At 46.2% G+C, this 17,920-nt stretch overlaps 1 protein-coding gene across 2 annotated transcripts in view; it reads left to right on the top strand.

Annotated features, from left to right (window-relative positions):
- ABCG2 (ATP binding cassette subfamily G member 2 (Junior blood group)) overlaps positions 1-17,920 on the top strand; it is a 51,239-nt gene that overhangs the window by 23,637 nt on the left and 9,682 nt on the right. For both annotated transcript variants that reach the window (XM_038769177.1, XM_038769178.1), the window contains exons 8-12: positions 2,740-2,844; positions 3,526-3,776; positions 7,449-7,531; positions 10,560-10,649; positions 14,891-15,015. In XM_038769177.1, coding sequence (XP_038625105.1) covers positions 2,740-2,844; positions 3,526-3,776; positions 7,449-7,531; positions 10,560-10,649; positions 14,891-15,015 — 654 coding nt within the window. The remainder of the gene's footprint in view (positions 1-2,739; positions 2,845-3,525; positions 3,777-7,448; positions 7,532-10,559; positions 10,650-14,890; positions 15,016-17,920) is intronic.

The raw sequence follows: 17,920 nt of genomic DNA, 5'->3' as shown, positions 1-17,920 counted from the left end.
TGGGCTTAGTTCATTTCCCTCTGAGTTTTTTCCATGGGCCACATTCAAGAGCATGAAGTGGTTAGAAGGGCCCCACATGTGCCATCGGATTCTCGGGAAATCTTTGGCAGAGGGCATTGCTTCAGTAGCCCATGGGGCTTGGCTTACCTGGGTTGGCATAGCCCTCCTACTCATCCTGAATCCCATTCAGCTGCCAACAAACTCCACAGGATCTCTGAACCCTCCAGGCCTGACTTCTGTCTCTAATCTGTGGGTACTCTCCCATCCTTCCCAGCAGTATTCTCAGAGGAGAGCTCCTCCCTCCTCTCAAGTGCTTCTCCGGCCACCTGTGCTTCTGACCCCATTCCCTCTCATCTTATGAAATCTCTCGCTCCGTCCCTTCCCCCCTCCTAAACTTCCATCTTCAACCACTCACTCTCCACTGGTTTCTTCCCCTCTGCCTTCAAACATGCCCACGTCTCTCCCATCCTAAAAAAACCCTCTCTTGACCCCACCTCACCTTCTAGTTATCACCCTATCACCCTCCTACCATTCCTTTTCAAGCTCCTTGAACGAGTTGTGTACACACGCTGCCTCGAATTCCTCAATGCCAACTCTCTCCTCGACCCCCTCCAATCTGGCTTCCATCCCCTACATTCCATGGAAACTGCCCTCTTAAAGGTCACCAATGACCTCCTGCTTGACAAGTCCAATGGCTCATACTCTATCCTAATCCTCCTCGACCTCTCAGCTGCCTTTGACACTGTGGACCACCCCCTTCTTCTCAACATGTTATCCAACCTCGGCTTCACAGACTCTGTCCTCTCCTGGGTCTCCTCTTATCTCCCCTGTCATTCATTCTCAGTCTCTTTTGTGGACTCCTTCTCCCCCTCCCATCCCCTTACTGTAGGGGTTCCTCAAGGGTCAGTTCTTGGTCCCCTTCTGTTCTTGAGCTACACGCACTCCCTTGGTGACCTCATTCGCTCCCATGCCTTCAACTAGCATTACTACGCTGATGACACCCAAATCTACCTCTCTGCCCCTGCTCTCTCTCCCTCCCTCCAGGCTCGCATCTCCTCCTGCCTTCAGGACATCTCCACCTGGATGTCTGCCCGCCATCTAAAACTCAACATGTCCAAGACTGAACTCCTTATCCTCCCTCCCAAACCCTGCCCTCTCCTTGACTTTCCCATCACTGTTGACGGCACTGCCATCCTTCCCGTCTCACAAGCCCTGCAACCTTGGTGTCATCCTCGACTCTGCTCTCTCGTTCACCCCTCACATCCAATCCGTCACCAAAACCTACAACATTGCCAAGATCTGCCCTTTCCTCTCCATCCAAACCGCTACCCTGCTCGTTCAAGCTCTCATCCTATCCCATCTGGATTACTGTATCAGCCTCCTCTCCGATCTCCCATCCTCCTGTCTTTACCCACTTCAATCCATACTTCACGCCGCTGCCTGGATTGTCTTTGTCCAGAAACGCTCTGGGCATGTTACTGCCCTCCTCAAAAATCTCCAGTGTCTACCAATCAACCTACGCATCAGGCAAAAACTCCTCACCCTCGGCTTCAAGGCTCTCCATCACCTCACCCCCTCCTACCTCACCTCCCTTCTCTCCTTCTACAGCCCAGCCTGCACCCCTCGCTCCTCTGCCACTAATCTCCTAACTGTGCCTCGTTCTTGCCCGTCCCACCGTCGACCCCCGGCCCATGTCCTCCCGCTGGCCTGGAATGCCCTCCTTCTGCACATCCGCCAAGCTAGCTCTCTTCCTCCCTTCAAAGCCCTACTGAGAGATCACATCCTCCAGGAGGCCTTCCCAGACTGAACCCCCTCCTTCCTTTTCCCCTCCTCCCCCTCCTCATCCCCCCCGCCTTACCTCCTTCCCCTCCCCACAGCAACTGTATATATGTTTGTACGTGTTTATTACTCTATTTTATTTGTACATATTTATTCTATTTATTTTATTTTGTTAATATGTTTTGTTTTTGTTTTCTGTCTCCCCCTTCTAGACTGTCAGCCCGCTGTTGGGTAGGGACCGTGTCTGTATGTTGCCAACTTGTATTTCCCAAGTGCTTAGTACAGTGCTCTGCACACAGTAAGCGCTCAAATACAATTGAATAAATGAATGAAGGAGAGGTGTTGGTGGGAAAGGGGATTTGGCAGTGATAGGCTCTCCTTCTAAAGCTGCTGCTTGATCCTCTCCCCTCTGTTCACCTACCTCCCACTGTCCAGCCTTGGGGAGATGGAGCACATGGTGGTAAGCTGCTCTTTTTTTTTTTTTTAAGGTATTTGTTAAGCACTTACTAAGTGCCAGGCACTGTACTAAGTGCTGGGGTAGATACAAGCTAATCAGGTTGGACACGGTCCCTGTCCCATAGTCTTAATCCCTGTTTTCCAGATGAGGTAACTGAGGCACAGAGAAGTTAAGTGACTTGCTCAAGGTCACACAGGTGACGGAGCCAGGATAAGAACCCAGGTCCTTCTGATTCCCAGGCCAGTGCACTATCCACCAGGCAATGCTGCTTTTTCCTTCTCCTCCCCACCTCCTCACTCTGCAACACCTAGGCCAGCCACTGCCCTTTGGAGCATGGGGTCAAGGCAGAGGAAGTAAAACCAAGGTTGAGGAAGGCACAGAAGAGGAGAGATTACACTAGACCCTTCCCACAACCCTCTCTTCTCCCGGCCTCCAGGGCCAAGCAAGGTTGGCTTCCCAAGATGGTCAGGTGCGGCCACAGTAACATCTTTCTATCATCACAGGTTACCAGTGCGAGCCATTCAACAACCCGGCAGACTTCTTTCTGGATGTTATCAACGGTGAATCCACTGCTGTGTTGCTAAACAAAGAGGAAGGAAGCAGTACAGGTAGAGAAAGCGAAGAGATTTGTTCATGCATTTTTATGTGTTGCATTCATAAACTCACATATGGCATGCACTTTGGGATTTAATTGAGGGAAGTGGATTTATCATGTCCCCCCCAGCAGTGGGTGTTTATAAATAATAATGACAATAATTATGCTACTTGTTAAACGCTTACTACATGCCAAGCACTGTTTTAAGCACTTAGCCATGAATAAACTGATTGTTTTCCCTAGACCCCCAAGGTTGTTTGCTTGTTTCCCTGGGGTACTACTTGGGTCCATATCTGAGCTGAAGTATCAGAGTTTCCATTTCTGCTGGGTTTCCCAATCATATGGCATCTATCCCTGGAGGAGACAGCAGTGGTCAGGTTTTAAAGTTGGAATATAAATTCATCCCCAAAATGGAACAAGTTGGGTAACTCTTCCTGCCCTTCCACCCCCATAAAGAATAACCCAGAGAAGATCATTGTGCTCATAAATGAATGAGGGGAAGGGATGAATAATTGCTGTTTTAAATGAAATGAATGCTGGTGTTTGCTTGAGCAGGAATATTGACCTGAAACTCAGCTATTGGGGAAATTAGGAAAGAATAAAAACAAAAAGGGCTGAACTCTTATTCATGTTTTATTTTCTTCTCCATATCCTCTGTTTACCCCCATCTTCAACCCTTTCTTTAATCCTAAAGCTTATGAAGAAGTGGAACCACCCAAAAGCGACAAACCTATTTTGGAAAAATTAGTAGGCCACTATGTCAATTCCACCTACTACCGACAAACTAAAGCTGAACTGGAGAAATTTTCACTAGGGAATAGAAGGAAGCCGACGGTGACTTTCAGAGAGATAACGTATATCACTCCCTTCTTTCTACAACTCAAGTGGGTGTCCAAGCGTTCATTTAAAAACTTGCTGAGGAACCCACAGGCCTCTGTTGCTCAGGTATCATTACTGACTCTTTTCAAACGTGATTGTGATTAACTTGAGGAGGAAATCAGGGCCGGCGTGATGTTTTGGAGAAGCTGCATGGCCTAGTGGATAGAGCGCGGGCCTGGGAGTGGGAAGGTTGTGGATTCTAAATCTGGCTCCGCCACTTGTCTGGTGTGTGACCTTGGGCAAGTCACTTCTCTGTGCCCCAGTTACCTCATCTGACACACAGTGCCTTAACACACATAGCACTTAACAAATTTATTATTATTGTGTCATTCATGTCATATAATGAGTATCTGTTTAGTGCTATTTATTACTCTATTTATTTTACTTGTACATATCTATTCTATTTATTTTATTTTGTTAGTATGTTTGGTTTTGTCTCCCCCTTTTAGACTGTGAGCCCACTGTTGGGTAGGGACTGTCTCTATATGTTGCCAATTTGTACTTCCCAAGTGCTTAGTACAGTGCTCTGCACACAGTAAGCACTCAATAAATACGATTGATTGCTAAGTGCTTAGGGAGGCCAGGGAACCAGAATCAAGGTCTCACCCTGGACTTTGTGTTGCCCAGCCCATGACCAAATCTGCAGCGTGGTCTGGGAGTCTGAAGGTCATGAGTTCTAATCCCAGCTTCACCACCTGTCTGATGTGTCACCTTGGGCAAGTCACTTCACTTCTCTGGGCCTCAGCAACCTCATCTGTAAAGTGGAGATTGAAACTGTGAGCCCCACATGGGACAGGGACTGTGCCCAACTCGATTTGATTGTTTCCACCCCAGCACTTAATACAGTGCCTGGCACATAGTAAGCATTTAACAAATGCCATCATTATTAAATCTGGACCTCCTGACTCCATCCTGGTTTATTGGTAGCAAGCCAAGAGATTGATTTGCCCAACATTTTTTTTCCTTAGTTTTAAAAAATAAGAATACATCAATTATGTTTATTGGGCGCTTACTGTTTGTAGAGCACTATACTAAGCACTTGGTAGAGTACAATATAACAGAGTTGTTAGACACGTTCCCTGCCCACACTGAGATAGAATCTAGAGGATTAGATTTTATAGTAATAATAATAATGGTATTTAAGCGCTTACTTTGTGCCAGGAACTGTATTAAGTGCTGGGGTGGACACAAGCAAATCTAGTTGGACTCAGCCCCTTGTCACTTGTGGGGCTTACAGTCTCAATCCCCATTTTCCAGATGAGGTAACTGAGGCCCAGAGAAGTGAAGTCACTTGCCCACAGTCACTTAACAGACAAGTGGCGAAGACAGGATTAGGACCCATGACCTTCTTACTCCCAGGCCCCTTGCCTTGCTTGTGTTGTATTTGAAATGTCTTGTTCTGGGACTCACTTGGCCAGGGCAAATTCTTTATGGGGAACTGTGCATGTGGGATTTGGGTGGATTATGTAGATTAGAAATTTTGACATGATTACCCCTTTTTAGCTTGGCCAATGCAGGCCTGTACTGAGAGCTGAGCGGAGAGGAGCCAGGAGAATCCCGAGCCCAAACCTTTCCCCCTCTCTCTTCCCCTGCACTTAAGCTATTTGCAGGGCAGGCAAGAAGTGTGGCATGGCTGAGGGCAGGGTGATTTAGTGGAAAGAGCATGGACCTTGGGCATCAGGAGACCCTGGTTCTAGTCTGGCATCTGCCGTGAGCCTACTCTGAAGCCTTGGGCGATTCACTTAACGTCTTTCTGCCTCACTTCCTTCATCTGTAAAATGGGATTAAAATACCTGTTCTCCCTCCCTCTTTGACTGGAAGCTCCATGTGGGACAGGGACTCACTGATCAGATTATCACATATCAATCAATAAAGGGTGTTTATTGAACACTTACTCTGTGTACAGAGCACTGTATTAAGCACTTGGGAGAGCGTAATACATCAGAATTAGCAGACACATTCTCTGCCCATAACGTGTTTACAGTCTAGAGATCTTGTATCTATCCCAACACTTAGGCCAGTACTTGGTGTATATAAGTGCCTAATACATACCCTCATCACTATTAAAGGAAGGTCCCCTGAAGAGCTCCTGGAGCTAGCCAGAGGGGACGTCTGTAAATTTGAATTACAGAGGGGAAAGAGAATTCCAAGCTCTGTTCTGTGGGAATCTGCTAAGGGATCATCTCTCACTTTGGGACTCCCCACACACTTTACCTTGCCCCGTCTTTCTTCCCTTCCTGACTACCATCTTCAACTATTCACTTTCCAATGGCTTTTTCCCCACTCCTTTCAAACATGCTCAGGTCTCCCCTAACCTAAAAAAAACCCTCCCTTGACCCCCACATCTCCCTCCAGTTATTGTCCCATCTCCCTCATACCATTCCTCTCCAAATTCCTTGAGCGAGTTGTCTACACCCACTCTCTCAAGTTCGTCTCCTCCAATTCTGTCCTTGACACCCTCCAATCTATCTTCTGTCCCCTTCACTCCTCAGAAACCACCCCCTCAGATCACCAATGATCTCCTTCTTGCCAAATCCAGTGGCCTCTACTCCGTCCTAATCCTCCTAGACCTCTCAGTTGCCTTCGACACTGTCACCCACCCCCTTCTCCTGAAAACATTATCCAACTTCAGCTTCACTGACACTGTGCTCTCCTGGTTTTCCTCCTAATGCTCTGGTTGCTCATTCTCAGTCTTTTTTCACAAGCTCCTCCTCTGCCTCCCACCCCCTAACTGTGGGTGTCTCTAAAGGTTCAGTTCTGGGTCCCCTTCTATTCTCCATCTACACCCACTTCCTGGGAGAACTCATTTGCTGTCATGGCTTCAACTACCACCTATATGTGGATGAGTCAAATCTACATCTCCAGCCCTGATCTCTCTCCCTCTCCGCAGTCTATCACTACCCATTTTGGCTTGAACGCTTTTAGGGACTTAGGAAACGTTCATCCAGCTTGGTAAATTGTGTAAGCTTGTTTGCATTCTGTGTGATGTGGGCACAAGTGAGAGGATTTTAATAATAATAACAATAATAATAATAATTGTAGTATTCGGTAAGTGCTTACTATGTGAGCCTGGCACTATACTAAGTGCTGGGGTGGATACAAGCAAATTGGGTTGGACAAGGTCCCTGTCCCACATGGGACTGACACTCTTAATCCCCATTTACAGATTTTTCAGGGTCACATGTGGTGGAGCCAGGATTAGAACCCAGGTCTTCTGACTCCAAGGCCTGTGCTCTATCCACTAAGCAAGCATGATAGTGGGAGTTTTCCTAAATGTGAAGTTTTGCAAGAGCATGACCCTCACATTATAAGAGAACTGGGTGTATTAATAATTAAGGTACTGTTTAAACACTTTTGTGCTGTGAACTGTTCAAAGTCCTGGAGTAAGATACAAAGTAATATGGTTGGACATAGTCCCTGTCCCACATGGATTTTACAGGCTATGGAAGAGGGATTAGGATTTGATCCCCATTTTACAGATGAGGAAATTAAGGCACAGAGAAGTTATGTGACTTGTCCAAGGCCACACAGCACAGACAAGTGGTGGAGCTAAGATTAGAACCCAGGTCCTCTGACTCTCAGGCCCATGCTTCCCATGTACATAGCAATTTCTCCTCAATTATCCATCTGCATCACTGAAGGGCTTCAGAGCCGATTCACATCAAATGTTTATAGTTTTGGTGTTTCTTTTTCAATTTTCCATCACAAACACTGTTGCCTTTGTTTTTCCTCCCCAAGATAATTGTCACCACTATCATGGGCTTGGTTATAGGCTCCATATTCTTTGGGCTGAAAAACGATCTGAATGGAGTTCAGAATCGGTAAGTAAATTTGGCCTCTGGGTATCACAAGGCAGACCATGATTAAAATCTAAGAATTGTTCATTTGACGAATTAACATTGAGTGCCAGAGAGACTGCCTGGGCTAGACGAATGCGTGGATTTCCACAACCTTCAGTCATTCATTTGTGAAACCAGTTCTCATGGAGGTTGTGTTCTTGTGAAGCCTCACGTTAAGGAAAATTCTCAATGAGGTCCTAGTGCCGTGAGCATACTCAAAACTATAGCCCACAGAGCCCAACCGAGTTTGCTTTGTTGGGAGAAGGGTCCCTAATTCCCATTCTAGCCCCATCGTGTGTGAAAACATACATTATAGCAGAACCCATTTTGTTTGAGCATGTACTGTACTGGTTGCTTGGGAGAAGTCAGTGACGTGATTGACACAGTTTCTATTTACCAGTATGCAATCTTTCAGTAGTTTTTTTTTTTCTGAGAACTGCTCAGTTTTTTTTTCAGGCAGTTGAAGATTCTGGCTCCTACCCTGCTTTAGGGGAGTAGAGGCCAGATTTCAATCAGTGAGTCATATTTACTTTCATTCATTCATTCAGTTCATACAATTGAGCGCTGACCATGTACAAAGCACTGTACTAAGCACTTGGGAAAGTACAATGTAACAACAGACACATTCCTGCCCACAAAAAGCTCTCAGTCTAGTGGGGAGACCGACACTAAATAAATAAATGCATTTCAGATATATAGATAATAATGTGTTCAGTTTGAGCTTTACTGAGCACTTTACTGTGTGCAGAGTGTTGTACTAAGTGCTCAGGAGAGTACAATACAACAAGATCTCCAAACTGTGATCATTTTTACATCCAGAACTTGTTAGGAAGACCCCAGGAGAAAGTGGTAGACTGGGAAAGGGTGGGGCTCCAGTTTGTTGTACAGACTAGGATTCTGGGACCGAGCTAAGATTTGTTGGGAATTGACCTGACTCTGATCTTGATGATGATGATGATGGCATTTGTTAAGCGCTTACTATGTGCAAAGCACTGTTCTAAGCGCTGGGGGAGGTTACAAGGTGATCAAGTTGTCCCACAGGGGGCTCGCAGTTTTAATCCCCATTTCACAGATGAGGTAACTGAGGCACAGAGAAGTGAAGTGACTTGCCCAAAGTCACACAGCTGACAGTTGGCAGAGCCGGGATTTGAACCCATGATCTCTGACTCCAAAGCCCGTGCTCTTTCCACTGAGCCACGCTGCTTCTCCTGGTTTCCATGAGGGAGCATTTGCACCCCGGGATGGCCTGTGGATTTGATGTGATATTTCCGATGGTAGGCGCTTAATACAGTATATTGCATTCATTTGGCATTCAACAAATCCCTTTACTAATCCTTCCAGGGGAATGGATCCAAGAAACAAATGGGTCGCAGAAAGTGCTGGAAAGGGTTAAGGTTCTACTGAAAGTTTAGGTAACTGTTCTCATTCTCCCCATGAGCATTATCTGGAGGCCATGAGCTGGCATGATGGCTGAGTTTTTATTTATTATTGTTATTATTATTATTATTAGTCCTGCAGAGAAGCTAAGGGATTGAATCTTTGTGGAAAACTGGAGTTTGGTTCTTAACACCCCAGTGAAATTACTTGGGTCTGGGCACCAGAGATGATGCTGCATCATCCTTTTGGAGAACAAAGGACCTCGTTCCCCCATAGTGGTGAGCTGAGACTCTCCGGCTAAAATCTGTTGGCAAGTTCAGACCCAGAATCCTCTGCTTCATCCACAGAGAATTGGTGTAGGTGAATAGCTCTAGAAGTACAAAGTGGCATTGTAGCCTTGGTACTGCCCAGTGGGGCAGCTCTTGGCCCTACTGACACCACCAACGGCACTTAGATGCCCGGTGTGGTTATCGCCATTCGAAGTGGGAGAGCTGTTTGGAGAGGCTCATTCACCGCTAATGATGTTGCAACACTCAGCAGTGTGGCTCAGTGGAAGGAGCACGGGCTTTGGAGTCAGAGTTCATGGGTTCAAATTCCGGCTCCGCCACTTATCCGCCCTTTCCTCTCCATCCAAACCGCTACCCTTCTCGTTCAAGCTCTCATCCTATCCCATCTGGACTACTGCATCAGCCTTCTCTCTGATCTCCCATCCTCGTGTCTCTCCCCACTTCAATCCATACTTCATGCTGCTGCCCGGATTGTCTTTGTCCAGAAACGCTCTGGGCATGTTACTCCCCTCCTCAAAAATCTCCGGTGGCGACCAATCAATCTGCGCATCAGGCAGAAACTCCTCACCCTGGGCTTCAAGGCTGTCCATCACCTCGCCCCCTCCTACCTCACCTCCCTTCTCTCCTTCTACAGCCCACCCCACACCCTCTGCTCCTCTGCCGCTAATTTCCTCACCGTACCTCGTTCTCACCTGTCCCGCTATCGACCCCCCGGCCCCCGTCATCCCCCAGGCCTGGAATGCCCTCCCTCTGCCCATCCGCCAAGCTAGCTCTCTTCCTCCCTTCAAGGCCCTACTGAGAGCTCACCTCCTCCAGGAGGCCTTCCCAGACTGAGCCCCTTCCTTCCTCTCCCCCTCGTCCCCCTCTCCATCCCCCCATCTTACCTTCTTCCCTTCCCCACAGCACCTGTATATATGTATATATGTTTGTACATATTTATTACTCTATTTATTTTACCTGTACATATCTATTCTATTTATTTTATTTTATTAGTATGTTTGGTTTTGTTCTCTGTCTCCCCCTTTTAGACTGTGAGCCCACTGTTGGGTAGGGACTGTCTCTATATGTTGCCAACTTGTACTTCCCAAGCGCTTAGTACAGTGCTCTGCACATAGTAAGCACTCAATAAATACGATTGATTGATTGATCAGCTGTGTGACTTTGAGCAAGTCACTTAACTTCTCTGAGCCTCAGTTACCACATCTGTAAAATGGGGATTAAGACTGTGAGCCTCCCATGGGACAACATGATCACCTTGTAACCTCCCCAGCGCTTAAAACAGTGCTGTGCACATAGTAAGCACTTAATAAATGTCATTATTACTATTATTATTATTATCCTTGCAGTCTTGGCGTCATGTTCTTCCTAAGCACGAACCAGTGCTTCAGCAGCATCTCAGCCATTGAACTGTTCGTGGTGGAAAAAAAGCTATTTTTGTAAGTAAATGCTTTCTGTGAAATGGTATGGGCTGGAGTCCGGGTTGGCAGAGGGAAATGCTGGAAGAGTTAGTATTGTGTTGGCATTGACTCTTTTTCAAATACTTCATTCCCAGTTGGCTGAACTTGCCAACTCATTTCAGAGCACGGGCTTTGGAGTCAGAGGTCATGGGTTCAAATCGTGGCTCCACCAATTGTCAGCTGTGACACCTTGGGCAAGCCACTTAACTTCTCTGGGCCTCAGTTACCTCTTCTGTAAAATGGGGATTAAGACTGAGCCCCCCGTGGGACAACCTGATCACCTTGTAACCTCCCCAGTGCTTAGAACAGTGCTTTGCACATAGTAAGAGCTTAATAAATGCCACCATTATTATTATTATTATTATTTGCACAAAAATATCAAACCCACACGGATCTGTAACTGTAAAGGTTCACAACTTTGAGCTGTTTCAAATGGCAGTGGGATTTACTACTACGTAAAACCTTGTTTTGCTTGTGGTATTAAATGCTTACTATGTGCCAGGCACTGTACTGAGCACTGGAGTAGATACAAGCTAATTCATTCATTCATTCAATCGTATTTATTGAGTGCTTACTGTGTGCAGAGCACTGTACTAAGCACTTGGGAAGTACAAGTTGGCAACATATAGAGACAGTCCCTACCCAACAGTGGGCTCACAGTCTAGAAGGGGGAGACAGAGAACAAAACATATTAACAAAATAAAATAAATAGAATAAATATGTACAAATAAGATAAATAGAGTAATAAATACATACAAACATATACATATACACAGGTGCTGTGGGGAGGGGAAGGAGGTAAGGTGGGGGGGATGGGGAGGGGGAGGAGGGCGAGAGGAATGAGGGGGCTCAGTCTGGGAAGGCCTCCTGGAGGAGGTGAGCTCTCAGTAGGGCTCTGAAGGGAGGAAGAGAGCTAGCTTGGCGGATGTGCGGAAGGAGGGCATTCCAGGCCCAGGGGGATGATGTGGGCCGGGGGTCGACAGCGGGACAGGCAAGAACAAGGCACGGTGAGGAGATTAGCAGCAGAGGAGCAGAGGGTGCAGGCTGGGCTGTAGAAGAAGGGAGGTGAGGTAGGAGGGGGCAAGGTGATGGAGAGCCTTGAAGCCGAGGGTGAGGAGTTTTTGCCTGATGCGTAGGTTGATTGGTAGCCACTGGAGATTTTTGAGGAGGGGAGTAACATGCCCAGAGCATTTCTGCACAAAGACGATCCGGGCAGCAGTGTGAAGTATGGATTGAAGTGGGGAGAGACAGGAGGATGGGAGATTGCAGAGGAGGTTGGACATAGTCCATGTCCCACATGGGGCTCACAGTCTTAATCCCCATTTTACAGATGAAGTAACTGAGGTAAAGAACCCAGGTCCTTCCGACTCCTAGGCCCGTGCACTATCCATTAGGCCCAACTGCTTTTCACAACCTCTCTAATTTGATATAAGGGTGGGCCAGGAAAGGTTTGACTCTGTGAAGCTGTTTTAACTTCTGTTGAAGCACCCTCTCTCTCTTTCCTGCTCCTGTTTTTTTCCCCCCTGGATTGTAATCAATTAATCAATCAATGGTATCTATTGAGCGCTTACTATGTGCAAGACACTGTACTAAGTGCTTAGGAGAGCACAGCGCAGTAGAGTTAGGAGACACGTTCCCTGCCCACAAGGAGTAAACTCTCTGAGGGACAGAGATTGGGAATATCTACTCTGTTGTAATCAAGCAGTGAGAGCACTGTACTAAGAGCTTGGGAGAATACAATATAACAGGGGCGGTAGACATATTCACTACCCAAAACAAGCTATTTTACCCCCTTGCCAAGCACTTATTACAATACACTGCACACAGTAAGTGCTCAGTAAATACCGTTGATTGGTTCTTTTTGTCTCCTCCCTCCCCCCACCTCCACCAACACTCCTTCACCAGTCCCAGCAGGGTCACTCTAATAGAAGCTTGAAAACTCGACCTATACTCTCTGTTGTGATTTTTCTGTCTCCCTTCCTTCCCATCCCCACTTCTTGCTCTAAACTTCTCTCCCAGTTTCTTGCCAACACCCTCTTGCACCCCCCTCGTAACCATTCCTTTTCTCCCTCTTCCCCCTATTCTTCAATTCCCTCTGTCAGCTTCTTTCTCTGCAACAGCTAGCTTTTCTTGCAGGCAGCTTTTTTCTCTGCAATAGCTAATTTCTCTTCCAAGTTGGTAGGGCATTGTTTTTATTGAAATGCACAGCAAAAGCTCAGTCTAAATCATTGCAGAGTCCAAATTCAGTGAGGTTTTCCTGTGGTTGTTTTTGTTGTAAGTGACCGAAAGCTATTTGAGGCAGACTAGAGAGGGGTTTTAATATGTTTTATCCTTGGTGCTGACTCTTGGTTGTCCCATGAGTCTGGTTGCTTGCTTTGCCGCTGTTGGTGGGGAATGGGTAAGGATCACAGCACAGTTGTTCTTTAACCCAGGATTCTGGGATAATGAACATTCTTGGGAGAATTTGGTGGGTTGTTGCCCCACCCAAACTCAACCATTGATGAAAAGTAGGAGCTGTGTATCGGATGTAGAGAGAGCAAGGACTTATTTGGAAGCAGCGTGGCTTAATGGAAAAGGTATGGGCTTGGCAGGCAGAGGACCTGGGTTCTAATCCTTACTCCATGACTTGCCTGCTGTGTGACCTTGGGCAAGTCACTTAACTTCTCTGGGGCCTCAGTTACTTCATGTACAAAATAGGGATTGAATACATGTTCTCCCTTCTGTTTAGACTGTGAACTCCATTGCATAATAAAGTTTATAAACAAATCGCAGAAGCTTAAAGAATGTTAAATGATATTTCTTGAGTAATACCACATGCTCCCTGAACCAAATTTTCTCCTCCTAATCCAGAGTCATTTAAGTTGTGAATTGACTCTTAGTGGCATCTGGCCAGTGCTCTTTGGATAACTTCTTTAGCAGGCCAGTAACTGTATTCTACCTGGCCAAGGCCTCATCCATCGTATGCTGATTTTTGCTGTCAATTTGGTCTAGATATCTTATTCGCTGTCATTCCTATTAGCAGTGACATAAATTTTTAATTCCAGTACATTGTTCCATGAAGGCACCTTCCTCTTTACACTCCCTCCAGCAAGTAAGAATGAGGAACCCCATCAATGCAATAGGCCATAGTATTTAAATACATTGTAGCTGTTCTCACCTTTCAGACTGTGTCTAGAAATGGGATTAAATGGATGGCTGGGCAACTCTAAAACTTCTCCGTGATTTTTTGAAGGGATCAGCAGCTATTTTTTTGTGTAGATGTAGCGTGCATCATTCATTACTGGGGTATCTCTTCCTAATCTAAAAACGTGTGTTGAGCACCAGGACTTTCAGTGTTTGGTTTTTCACTCATTGCTTACAAAATCAACCATCCTCAAAGTGCAATCTTCTCTTTATTTCTCTTGTACTTTCCCAAGCACTTGGTACATTGATCTGCATTCAGTAAATACTACCGACTGATAGCACTGGGAACTATTAGTTACCCTTCACTTAGATAATAATAATTATGGTATTTAAGTGCTTACTATGTGCCAAGCACTGTTCTAAATGCTGGATAATGATGGTATTTGTTAAGCGCTTACTATGTGCCAAGTATTGTTCTAAGTGCTGGGGTAGATACAAGGTAGTCAGGTTGTCCCACGTGGGGCTCTCAGTCTTAATCCCCATTTTACAGATGAGGTAACTGAGGCACAGAGAAGTTAAGCGGCTTGGCCAAAGTCACACAGCTGACAAGAGGCTGACCTGGGATTAGAACCCATGGCCTCTGATTCCCAAGCCTGGACTATTTTCATTAAGCCAGGCTGCTTTTAGCTACTATCTTAAGTTCTTATAACAGTGCAGCGCACCTATAAGATGCTCAATAAATACTACTACTACTGTTACTACATAAATGGCAATACAGGTTGTAGAGGAGCATGGCCTAGTGGGAAGAGCTTGGGCCTGGGAGTCTGTAACACCAAAGTTCTAATCCTGGCTCTGGCAGTTGCCTGCCGTGTGACCTTGGGTGAGTCACTTCACTTTTCTGAGCCTCCATTTCCTCATCTTCAAGGTGGGGATTCAATGCCTGTTCTCCCTCTTGGACTGTGAGCACCACATGGGACAGGGACAGTCTCTGATCTCAGCACTTAGAACAGTGTACGACAAATAGTAAGTGCTTAATAAATACCATTTTTAAAAAAAAGGTAGGGTGTGTAATGGACACGTATATTTTGGCTTTCCAGACATGAGTACATCAGTGGCTATTACAGAGTGTCAGCCTACTTTTTTGGAAAGCTGCTGTCGGACCTACTACCCATGAGGATGCTACCAAGCATCATCTTCACCTGTATAACTTATTTCATGTTGGGTAAGTGACCACAGGAAAGACAAATCCAAAAAGGTTGTGACTGACATGGAGAAATGGTTGACCCTAGGCCGTTGGGAGGAGGAGATCAACTGTACAATGGAAATAAAATGGAATCTAGATTTAGATCTGTGTGCCTATTCTGGGCACTTTACTGGGCTCAGAAGATGCCAAACAAATCTGTTCCTGCCCTTAGGAGTGTGTGGTCTAAAATTTGCCTGACTGAATGGTTCAAGGAAAAGCGCTGTTTGTTTTGGCTTGAATTATTTTTTGGGATTCAATTTGAGATTAGATATGCTGCCAGTTTGGTTGGCAGGATAGGGAGGGGCAGCAGGGATATTTGCAGTCACAATATTTGCAAAAAGAAAAATCTTATACCTGTGGACTTTGTTTTAGATCCACAAAACCTGAAATTGCTGCGTGCAGCTCTCTTTTGAGCTCTGATAGTTAATATAAAATATTTTGCTGGAGATCAGCCTCTGAGTGGGTTTCTGTAATATCCCTAATTTATTTATGTTACTATTTCTTTTCCCTTCTACACTGTCAGTTTGTTGTGGGCAGGCAACGTATCTACCAACTGTTATATTGTCTGTCCTCTCCCAAGCACTTAGTACAGTGCTCTGCATGCAGTAAGCGCTCAATAAATACAACTGATTGATTTCCGGAAATCTGGGCACGTGAACCAGGCTTCTTGGGTAGCTCTTGTGCATGTGCCCATTTGAAGATTGAGACTAGAAAGCAAAAATGTAAGAATCTCAGAAACCAAAAAGTGGGATGACAGGAAGCCAGAAAAAAGACCTTTTGGGCTGGATGCATGGATGATGATGATAATGATTATAATAATTGTAGTATTTGCCAGGCACTGTGCTAAGCACTGAGGGGGATACAAGCAAATCGGGTTGGACATAGTCCCTGTCCTAGATGTGGTTTGCAGTCTCAATCCCCATTTTTCGAATGAGGTAACTGAGACCCAGAGAAGTGACTTGCCTAAGGTCACACAACAAACAAGTGGCAGAGCTGGGATTGTACTTCCCAATTGCTTAGTACAGTGCTCTGCACACAGTAAGCGCTCAATAAATACGATTGAATGAATTAGAACCCATGACCTTCTCACTCCTGGGCCCGTGCCCTATCCATCATGCCATGTGACTTCTCAGATGGCACAGGAAGAAGTAGCTGGAGTTGGGGCTGGGCCAGATAATGCCAGCAGCCTCTGCTTCAGGCCTTCTTGCAGTGCCCAGCTTGGAGCAGAGGGCCGGCTTTTGCCTTGTGCAAGTAGAAGAGAAGTAGAGAAGTCTTGAGAGCAAAGGAAGAGAGACCTCGCCAACCAAGATATTCACCCCTCTCCACTCCCATGTCAAGCAAGATCCACTGGGAAGGCAGGCAGAGCTATGGTCATCAGCCACTTCAAAGAGACTCATTGCTGAGGTTGCAGGTCCTCCTGGCCAGAAGGAGCAGAGCACTGATCTGTTGGCCTCTTTTTTTTGCCAGCATAGTCCTCTCTCCTCCCAAGTCCCCTCTGGTTCTCTGAAGAAGGTAGCAAAATAATAGTATATAATTGTGAGATTGAAGCATTTTCTATATACCAAGCACTGTGCTAAGCGCTGAGGTAGAGAAAAATAATGATGATATTTGTTAAGCGCTTACTATGTGTCAAGCACTGTTCTAAGCACTGGGGAAGATACATGTTAATCAGGTTGGACATAGTCCATACCCCACATGGGGCTCACAGCATTGATCACCATTTTACAAAGAAAGTAACTGAGGCACAGAGAAGTTGTGAGTTGCCCAGGGTCACATAGCTGACAAGTTGCAGAGCCAGGATTAGAATTAGATCCTTCTGACTCCCAGGCCATGCTGTATCCACTTGATCATGGTGCTTCGCACGGTACAATCAGATTGGGCATAGTCCCTGTCCCACAAGGGGCTCACAGTCTTAAGGCACAGGGAGAACGTTAATTTATTCCCCATTTTACCCATGAGGTAACTGCGGCACAGGGAAATAAAATGACTTGTCCACGGTCATACGGTAGATAGGTGGGAGAACTGGGATTAGGCTCCAGTCCTCCTATTCCCAGTTTTATGCTTTGCCATTAGGCCAAGCTGCTTCCCCAAAACTGGGGCAAACAAGGGGTGCTTGTTTCTCCGCTCCCTGTATTCATTCATTAATATTTATTGAGTGCTTACTGTGTGCAGAGCACTGTACTAAGCGCTTGGGAATTACAAGTTGGCAACATAAAGAGACAGTCCCTACCCAATAGCAGGCTCACAGTCTAGAAGGGGGAGGCAGAGAACAAAACAAAACATATTAATAAAATAAATAGAATAAATATGTACAAACATATATACATAAATACAGGTGGTGTGGGGAGGGGAAGGAGGTAAGGCGGGGGAATGGGGAGGGGGCGGAGGGGGAGAGGAAGGAGGGGGCTCAGTCTGGGAAGGCCTCCTGGAGGAGGTGAGCTCTCAGTAGGGCTTTGAAGGGAACCACCCAGGCAGGTGCTACAAGAGGGGATGGAGGAGGGGAGACACGGTGAATGGAAGCAAAAGAGTCATATAGAGAGACTTCAGATCAGAGAATGCCGGGTAGGGGAGAGAAAGGAAGGGACGGAAAGATGGACTGCGGAGTCCAGTGAGGGAGGGAAGAGGGAGAGGGGAAGAGAAAAGAGACCAGGAGAGAAGAGGAGAGCAAGAACACTTCCATTCATGCTAGAGGAAAAGGGAGAAATGAAATTAGAGGTGCAGTATCCTGGGCATTCCTGATCACATTCAGCTAACAACAGAGTCTTAGTCACAGTCCAGATCCATCACTCTATTTCCTGAAAAATCAGGGAAATGACGATCGGGAGGCATTTCCTGCCTGACACCAATTGGCAGGTGAAGACCCTCCAGCCCCACCACCTCTCTC

This window comes from Tachyglossus aculeatus, chromosome X5 (genome assembly GCF_015852505.1).
Source record: "Tachyglossus aculeatus isolate mTacAcu1 chromosome X5, mTacAcu1.pri, whole genome shotgun sequence".
In the NCBI taxonomy this organism is placed as follows: domain Eukaryota; kingdom Metazoa; phylum Chordata; class Mammalia; order Monotremata; family Tachyglossidae; genus Tachyglossus; species Tachyglossus aculeatus.
The sequence above is the reverse complement of the archived record's forward strand: the minus strand, read 5'-3'. Positions and strand labels throughout refer to the sequence as shown.